At 64.3% G+C, this 9,009-nt stretch overlaps 3 protein-coding genes across 3 annotated transcripts; 2 read left to right on the top strand and 1 right to left on the bottom strand.

Moving 5' to 3' along the window:
- Window positions 1–118: 118 nt before the first annotated feature.
- On the top strand, window positions 119–2,990 carry PFL1_03340 (uncharacterized protein; the record flags this gene model as incomplete). The annotated part of the gene is made up of 2 exons (XM_007880857.1): window positions 119–2,239; window positions 2,397–2,990. The coding sequence occupies 2 exons, from the start codon at window positions 119–121 to the stop codon at window positions 2,988–2,990; spliced, it is 2,715 nt and encodes a 904-aa protein (XP_007879048.1).
- Window positions 2,991–3,256: 266 nt separating this feature from the next.
- On the bottom strand, window positions 3,257–5,778 carry PFL1_03339 (uncharacterized protein; the record flags this gene model as incomplete). The annotated part of the gene is made up of 5 exons (XM_007880856.1): window positions 3,257–3,286; window positions 3,430–3,551; window positions 3,677–4,940; window positions 5,070–5,159; window positions 5,761–5,778. The coding sequence occupies 5 exons, from the start codon at window positions 5,776–5,778 to the stop codon at window positions 3,257–3,259; spliced, it is 1,524 nt and encodes a 507-aa protein (XP_007879047.1).
- An 837-nt stretch (window positions 5,779–6,615) lies between these two features.
- Window positions 6,616–8,664, top strand: PFL1_03338 (uncharacterized protein; the record flags this gene model as incomplete). The annotated part of the gene is made up of 1 exon (XM_007880855.1): window positions 6,616–8,664. One exon carries the CDS (start codon window positions 6,616–6,618, stop codon window positions 8,662–8,664), a length of 2,049 nt encoding a protein of 682 aa, XP_007879046.1.
- Between the last annotated feature and the right edge of the window lie 345 nt (window positions 8,665–9,009).

Genomic DNA, 9,009 nt, shown 5'->3' with positions numbered 1-9,009 from the left:
TTGGTTTCCCTTTCACCAGTATCGAGAACGAACGCGGCAGGTCCAGCACCTCCCCCTTCTCACGCCTCCCACCACCGATCCCCCCCCCCCCCCCGGCCGCAACCGTAGCCTCCTCGCAATGGCGTCCGACGACGCTGATGCCGGCGGATCCGGCCGCAAGACTGGCCACCAGCGAAGGCGCAGCAGCACTAGCCGCCACAATCGCGTACAGCCCTCACCCCGCACGACCGACGAGCCCACAGGCACCCAGTCCCTGCCACCCGCCCAGTCTTCGCTGCCCAGCCACAGCCTCTCGACGGGCCAGCTGGCCTCGCAACTTGGCGACCTCGGATCTCCCTATCCAAAGGACCGTCACCTCGCAGATCGCTCCGGTATCCTCACCTCGGCGGAGACCAAGCTGGGCGACCTCAACGTCGTGGCCGCCTACAAGGCCCACTTCCGCGAGTCGCCCTTTGAGTTTCTCCAGCAGTTTGTCGCCTACGGCCAGGGCACCGGCTGGCGCGGCTACTCCAACTACATTGGGGCGCCCATCCTCTACCCGGGCATGTCCGACGAGACCATCCGTGCCGTACTCGCCAGCGACCAAGTCCAGGAGCGCATCCGCCGCCTCGCCGCGCTCCGCATCGACGCCCTCTTCCCCGACACCGGGCCCATGCCGCCCTCGGGGCCCACAAAGGCGCAAAAGTCGCTTGCCGTCTTCAAGCAGCGCAAACAGCGCGAGATGGAGGGCCAGCTGCGCGACGTCGCCCACCACATCCTCGTCAAGTCGGTGGCGCGCATCGACTCGCTCCGCTTCCTAAAGGCCTTTGCCGCCAGCGTCAACAACGTCCTCGCCCGAATGTACCACCAGGGCATCCACATCAGCGTGCCCCAGGTCCTCGAGCTGCGCAGGGTGGCCGCCTACGCCGCTGAGCGCAAGCAGAGCATCATCTTTCTGCCGTGCCACAAGTCGCACATCGACTACCTCACCGTCTCCTGGCTCATGTACCGCCTTGGCATCGCGCTGCCCCACATCGTCGCCGGCGAGAACCTCGATCTGCCCGTCGTCGGAAACATCCTGCGCGGCGGCGGCGGCTTTTTCATCCGGCGCTCGTTTGCCGGCGACCAGCTCTACCCGATCGTGATCAAGGAGTACATCGAAAATATCCTGGCAAACGGGCGCAACCTCGAGTGCTTCATCGAAGGCACCCGGTCGCGCACGGGCAAGCTGCTTCCGCCCAAGCTGGGCATTCTCAAGTACGTCGTCGAGGGCCTGCTGGCGGGCCGCACCGACGACGTGTGGGTCTGCCCCGTGAGCCTGCAGTACGACTCGGTCATTGAGTCGGAGACTTACGTCTCGGAGCTGCTTGGCAAGCCCAAGGAGTCCGAGTCGCTGCTGGGCCTGCTGAGCGGCAGCTCGTCGCTGCTGCAGCTCAAGATGGGCCGCATCGATATCCGCTTCGACACGCCCTGGTCGCTCCAGGGCTTCATCGAGGAGCAAAAGGCGCGCCGCGCCGCGCCCGGGCCGGACGACACCAAGGTCGAGCTCGACATCCGCAACAGCGAGCAGCACAAGGTGCTGCTTCTGCGCGCGCTCGGGTACCGGGTGCTGGCCGACATCAACAAGGTGGCCGTCGTGATGCCGGCGGCGCTGGTGGGCACCGTCATCCTGACGCTGCGTGGGCGCGGCGTGGCGCGCTCGGAGCTGATCCGGCGCGTCGACTGGCTCAAGGACGCCATCACGCTCAAGGGGTACAAGGTGGCCGACTTTGGCACCATGACGACGGCCGAGGTTGTGGACCGCACCACGTCGACCGTCATGAAGGGCCTCATCACCGAGCAAAAGGACGTGCTCGAGCCCACCTTCCTGCCTGAGAAGCGCTTCGAGCTGAGCTTCTACCGCAACCAGGTCATCCACATTTTTGTCAGCGAGGCGCTCGCCTCGGCGGCGCTCTACACCAAGGTCAAGCAGGGCGGCACGGCGCCCATGCAGCGCATGACGAGGTCCGAGCTGCTGCGCGAGTGCAGCTTCATCTCGTCGGTGCTGCGCAACGAGTTCGTCTTTGGAACCGACACCCTCGAGGGCAACGTCGACAAGACCATCGAGGGCATGGTCGCCGACGGCATCCTCCAGCTCAACCGGCCGGGCGTCGAGGGTGAAAGCGAGGGCGAGGAGACAATCGAGATCAGCATGAAGGAGCGAGAAATTGGGCGCGAGAACTTTGACAGCTTCCTCTTCCTCATCTGGCCGTTTATCGAGGTGCGTTCTGACCTCGGCCGCCCGCGCTGTCGTCGGCCTTTGTCTGCAAATCCCGTTCTTGCACGAGTCACTGACGCACGGGTCTCTCCTCTCCCTATCTTCACTCTGCCTCATCTCTTGGGCACACGCTCTGCAACGCGACCGATCGAACCCACAGGGCTATTGGCTAGCGGCAGTGACGCTCCTCTCTCTCCTCCCCTCCTCGTCAGCCGGAACGGGATCGATTGCGTACTACAACCTGAGTGCGCACACGAAGCACGCGCAGCAGATTGGCAAGACGCTCTACGCCCAGGGCCAGCTGGCCTACCTGGAGAGCATCAATGCCGCCGTCCTCTCCCAGGCCTTTTCGCGTTTCCAGGAAATGGGCGTGCTGCTGCGCGACAAGTCGACGCCGCGTCCCGGCAAAAAAGTCGTCGACGTCATCGCCATCAACCCGGATTGGTACCCGCCACCGGCACCGGCACCGGCAACGGCACCGCACGATGAGCAGGTTAGAAAAGCGCAAGAGCACCAGCAGCAGCAGCAGCGTGGACACGCGCCGCATGCGAGTGCCGATGCCGACGGCGACGACGAGGATCAGGGCAAGTTGTACGACCTCATCCAGCACCTCGGCCACTTTAGGAGAGAGGGAAAGGATAGGAGAGAACAGAGCGTCGCTTCGCGCATCCTCGGCCTCGTCTCCATCGGCCTTCCAGAGGTTGTAGAGTTTCGTAGAAATAGACGCGGCCACAGAGAGTCGGCCAACCTGTAGCGAGGTCGATACCGGCAAGCCATGCAGGGGCGCTCCTACCACCCCGTTTTTGCTGCCTCCCACTCTTAGGGACTTGCTTCGAGAGCAATGCATAGCCAAATGGGCACACAGCCCGGCACGCCTTCAGTCAGACTGGGCTTGAGCTGTCTGGACTCGATTTGCGATTACGGATTTTCGAGGAGCATCTATAGGTCGCCACTGCCACGAAGCGCAGAGGGGAAGCGTCCCTCTCCGCCTCCGCGCCGCCGTCCACGTGGACCGCCCGCCTACTTCTTCTTGGGGTAGTCGTCAGGGCCCTGTCAAGAAGAGGTCGGCAAGAAGAGAGCGAATCAGAAACGGGAAGAGCGGTCCAAGGTGTCAGAATGATGGCTGTGCCAAACTCGAGGTGTCTCCCAGGCTCCGGCCCACCCCTGCCCTGCCTGCTGTAAACTCGACTCACCAGCATAAACTCGGGCCTGACGATCTTCTCGAACTCCTCGCGCGTCAGGAAGCCGAGCTCGACCGTGGCGTCGACCAGCTTGGTGCCCTCCTTGTGCGCCTTCTTGGCCGCGGCGGCGACGTCTATCCGAGTCGGGAGATGTGCGGGAGCAAGGAGGAAGATCAGAGGACGGGCAGGACGTGGGGCAAAATGGTCAGCGACGTGCACATCATCACGAAGGCAAGTGAGAGAGATCGCGACGACGCACTGTCGTAGCCGAGGTGGCTGTTGAGGATGGTGGCGAGCATGAGCGACTCGTTAAGGATCTTCTTGATCGTGTCGCGGTTGGCCTCGATGCCCACGACGCAGTTCTTGGTAAAGGAGCGCGCGCCGTCGGCGAGGAGGCGGATGCTCTGCAGCAGGTTCTTGATTAGCACCGGCTTGAAGACGTTGAGCTCAAACTGGCCGTACGAGCCGGCGACCGAGATGGTCGTGTTGTTGCCCATGACCTGGGCGGCGACCATGGTGAGTGCCTCGCACTGCGTCGGGTTGACCTTGCCCGGCATGATCGACGAACCCGGCTCGTTCTCCGGCAGGCTCAGCTCGCCCAGGCCGCAGCGCGGGCCTGAGCCGAGGTAGCGGATGTCGTTGGCAATCTTCATGAACGACACGGCCACCGTGTTGAGCGCACCCGACGCCTCGACAATGGCGTCGTGGGCGGCGAGGGCCTCAAACTTGTTGGGCGCCGTCTCAAAGTGGAGACCGGTGATGTTGGAGATCTCCTTGGCCACGGCCACGTCGAAGCCCTTGTAGGTGTTGAGGCCCGTGCCGACGGCGGTGCCGCCCTGGGCGAGCATGCTCAGCCTTGGGATGACGGCCTTGACGCGCTCGATGCCGTTCTCGACCTGCTTGACGTAGCCGCTGAACTCCTGGCCCAGCGTGAGGGGCGTGGCGTCCTGGAGGTGGGTGCGTCCGATCTTGATGATGTCGTCAAACTCGGCGCGCTTGGCGTCGAGGGCGACGCGCAGCTCCTCGAGGGCCGGCAGCAGCGAGCGCGTGATCTCGGTGACTGAGGCGACGTGCATGGCCGTGGGGAAGGTGTCGTTGGACGACTGGCTCATGTTGACGTGGTCGTTGGGGTGGACGGGCTTCTTGGACCCCAGCTCGCCGCCGAGGATCTCGATGGCGCGGTTAGAGATGACCTCGTTGACGTTCATGTTGGTCTGGGTGCCCGAGCCGGTCTGGAAGACGACGAGGGGGAAGTGCGAGTGGAGCTTGCCGGCAATGACCTCGTCGGCGGCCTGGCAGATTGCGTCGGCCACCTTGGCGTCGAGGCCAAACTGCTTGTTGACGGTGGCGGCGGCCCTCTTGAGCACGCCAAAAGCCTCAATCAGGGGTGCGGGCATGCGCTCCTGGGGACCGCCAATGTCAAAGTTCTGCAGGGACCTCTGAGTCTGTGCGCCCCAGTATCGGTCGGCGGGGACCTGCAGAGGGCCAAAGGTGTCCTTCTCGGAGCGGAACTTGGCGTCGGCCTGACGGGGTGCGGGAGCAAGGCCGAGGTGCACAGGGCGGTCGAGACAGTTGGTCAGCAGAGAGGTTCCCCGGACGATCGCGACCATGGGAGCCTGGCTGGAACGAGACCGAGATTGGCGGGTGCTCACCATGATGGAAGTGGAGGCGAAACCGCGGCGCGCAACGGGGGCAGCGCTGGCAATGGCGAGGCGCGGGGCAGCACGGACCGACGAGGATCCCTGGTTGCGACAAAGACAAGAGGCGCGCAGGCGTGCGACGATGAGATCAAAGCGAAGAGAGGCGGTGGGAACGGGTCAGCGGAGAAGGCTTGCAAAGGTACGGTCGAGCAGGGTTGAGGCGATGAAGGTCGATGGTCAAGGCGGGTAGGCGGGGAGGCGGCGTTGGGCTTGGGCTTGGAGAGGAGCACGAGTCGGCTGGAATGGCCGTGCGCCGGCGACAGCCTACGCTGCCAGGGTCCAAAGAGGCTGAGGCCGCCCCTGCGACACAGCGACACAGGGAGACGAGCGGGCAGAGGAGCCACGGCGGCAGAAGTGCGACAGCGGCGGCAAGCATCCCTCCCCCTGGCTTCTGACCTCGCATCACATCTCGAAGGCAGGCCGGGGGTTTGGCCTCGTCGTGGGCGCTCGGCTAGTCTCGGGACCGAGCCGCCCACGACGGCAACAGCCGACGGCTCCTTCCAGCCGCACTCTATCGCTCCACCCGCCAGACCCAAGGACGACGGCGCCGCCATATATTCATCGCCTCGGAAGCGGCTGCGACCTGCGTAGACTTCGAAGCCGCCACCCTTGGCCGCCTCAGCGGACTGCTGCCCACACTCACCCGGGCCAGGGTCCTCATGGCGATAGAACGAGCGACCATGTTTGCTGCGGCGGAAAAGAGAGGAAGGCTACGGCAAGTGGTAGGGCGTGGGAGCGGGTCGAGGGCAGATAAGAGGGGTCGAAGATGGTGGAAGAAGGAAAGTCAGGCCGAGCAGGCTCAACCAGGACACCACCACGGTTGGAACCATCCGATCCGAACCGTCAACTCCACTCCCCGCCCCTCGTTGGGCTGACCTGGCCTGGCCTGGCCTGGGCTGGGCTGGGCCTTGGTCAACCGGATCGCGGGCCAGCCGGTCGCAGGTCGCAGAGTCGAGTCCAGAGAGGTCCGAGGTCCATGGGGTGGTGACGTGCCCTTTTGCCCGCGCCCGCCCGCCGCCGACCGGAAATTTTGGGATCGGTCGGCCCGCCGTGCGTCCGTTTCTTCCAGAAGCTCGAAGGCTCAGAGCCTGGCTCGGACAGACTCGGAGCGCCCGACGGCGGCCGCGGCGTCGGCCCCTGCTTCTGCTCGCGCTGTCGGGCAGCCCGGATCGCTTGGCTGGACGCTCGTCCGAGAGCTCCAACATGCCGTCCACCCCCCACCGCACAGGAGCTATCGCACGAGACAACCAAAACAGCGGGCCCTGTGGCCGCTCCACATTAAACAACCTCGGCCACGCTGTCAATCTTGTCCAACTGCCCTTTGCCACCACCACCACTCCTTCCGAGACCACCGAGATCCATCACCACCGGCGGCCACACGGCTGCCTCCGCAAGCGTCTACAGCGAGCAAGCTGTCGTCTGCGGCAATGACGCAGGCAACAGGGAAGCATAGGGAACCTTGTCAGCCTCTGGCACGCACCACGGCCACCATCTCAACATGACCCCCGAGCTAACGCCCCGCTCGGCCGCGGTGGCCCTCCGCCTCGCACCCCGCGATTCATCCCTCTCGTCATCGTCATCGCCATCGCCATCCTCATCTTTCCCCTCGACCACTGCGCCTCTCGCCTCGAAAGCCCTGATCCCGCTGCGCCCGGGCGAGATCTCGCTTCGCCAGCAAAGGATCCTCACCGAGGCCGAATACACCTCGTCCCTCTCAGACATCATCAAGCGCGACTTCTTCCCGCACCTAGACCGCCTGCGTGCAGAGAACCACTATCTCACCGCGCTAGAAGGCGGAGATGCCCTCGAGATCAACAGCGCCCTCAGGAAGCTCATCGCCATCGATGATGCCGAAGGGGCAGGTGGCTCCTCCTCGACACGAGCACCGCAGCGCCGGGAAAACGCAGAAAGACCATCAGGTACCCCCATCACAAGCCGGGCAGGAGATACGACTTGTCGCCACCCTCAGCATGCAGGGGAGACGCCTCTTCACGCAAGCATAGGAGTTCAGGGCTGGGAAGGTACTCCCGCAGCACAAAAATCGGCTCGTGGCGACCTGACGACGGCCGACCTTCGCTCCCCTGACAACGCCAATAATGCCGCTTTCGACGACGGTGGCGACGACGAGGAGCCATCCGGCTTCACGCCGGACCTCTCTCTCTCGCTGGACGCCTTTCAGACCGCGTACACGTCTGAGGACAACGCGTCCTTTGCCCAGATCATGGATCGGACAAATCAGCTTCGCAAAGAGCGATTCTCCTGGGCCTACGAGTCCGCGAAGAGGGCCAATGACAAGAAGCGCAAGGCCGTCGAGAGCGCTCAGCAGGAGGCGGTTCAGGGCAAGAGGCTCGCGGTCGCTGCTGCCGTCGAGTCGGGCAAGGGCATAGGGGCAGAGGAGCGCCTGCTCATCACCGGGATCGCGGTCGACAAGGCTGCTGGCTCAGAAGAGGGCGCTGATGGCAAGGATGACGACGAGTCTCGCGCACGGGGCGTCGCAAGACAAGGGGCAGCACTGGAATCTGGCTCTTCCAGCAGAGGCGACTTGGCCGTTCCGCTGTGGCCTTTCAAGGTGCGCAACGCACTCATGTACCCGCCCGACGCCGACATTTCGACGTCCCGCAGCCGGAACAGCTCTCTTGTCCCGTCAAGCTCAGCACCTCCGTCCCTTCGCCAAGGCCTCGGCTCGCTTCAAGACAATCTCGGCAAGGCTATGCCGGCGGGTCCGTCGGTCAACTTTCGGCGCACCGACTTCTCCACGTTTGACGATGACGTGCTGCAGGAGGACGGCGCGAGCGTCGTGCCAGGCACACCTTCACGCAGCACTGTCGATGCGGCGATACGCGGCAGTCTGATCGCATCGTCCGTCGCCAGCGGCGTGAAGGCCGATCCGGCCATCGAAACGCCGCGAGTGGCTGGCTACGGCTTCGTCAGCCCCTATCGGACGCCCGTGTCCGAAGCGCCGCTTGACGACGAGGTCGACAGGGGCAAAAGACTCCCAAGATTGCGAGGATCCAGCTTGCCTTTCTCTCAGGTCGATGCCGGCCCGTCTCGGCCCTCATTCTGTCTACCGCCCACAAGACACCGAGAGGAGATTGCGCATCGCCTGGCTGGTTCCGCTTCCAAGTCGCTCAAAAGCAAGGCGTCGTCGTCATCGAGGCAGGGTGCGGAGACGCCGTATGGAGTGGCGAGGTATCTGGGTCCGGCGACTAGCACAGCCCACAGTAGTGGCCGCAGCGTCCCCGGCGGCAACGCGCTCTCGTCGCGTGGTGCGACTCCGAGCTCGGCCAAAAAGAGGAGGGAAGATCTGACGCCCGCGGCAAAGAGACTGCTCGACCTCACCTCGCGCACTCCGATTGCCCGCGGCAACCTGCCATCCAAGCGGAACACGAGCGCCGCCGTCGCCATCGGTTCGGCTAAAGAGAGAGCCACCAGGAAAGGGGAAGCGAGAGACGAGACGGCTCGTCTGGATCGATTCCGCAGGCAAGGCTGGGAGCCGACGCCCAGCCCGGTTCCGCACCGCGCAAGGCAACCAGCGGATGCCCCATAGAGCGGTCTTGGCACCGCTGGTGTCGTCGCTAGTCCCACGCTCGGTCAATGACCTATTCTGACCACCATCACAATTAAACCATCGAGCTCGCTTGTACTTGTAAGCCTGACCACCATAGCGCACCTCATCCCGCCAACATGTTGACCAATGGCATCACATCGCAACTGTCTCCCTGATGAGCCCTCGCAGTGTGACGGTGCTGCGCCCCACGGAGGGCCAGGACGCCGCTCGTTCTCGCGTAGCGTCGCTCTGCCGTGTTCGCCCTTAGCCGCAAGCCCCGCCACGCGGCTCCAACCTGACGATGGCACAGGAGGAAGCCCGCTGGTTCTCGCCTGTGTCCGGCCG

The sequence above is a fragment of the Pseudozyma flocculosa genome, assembly GCF_000417875.1.
Source record: "Pseudozyma flocculosa PF-1 unplaced genomic scaffold scaffold00010, whole genome shotgun sequence".
NCBI classification, from domain to species: Eukaryota; Fungi; Basidiomycota; class Ustilaginomycetes; order Ustilaginales; family Ustilaginaceae; genus Pseudozyma; species Pseudozyma flocculosa.
This window is presented reverse-complemented; position numbering and strand designations above follow the sequence as displayed.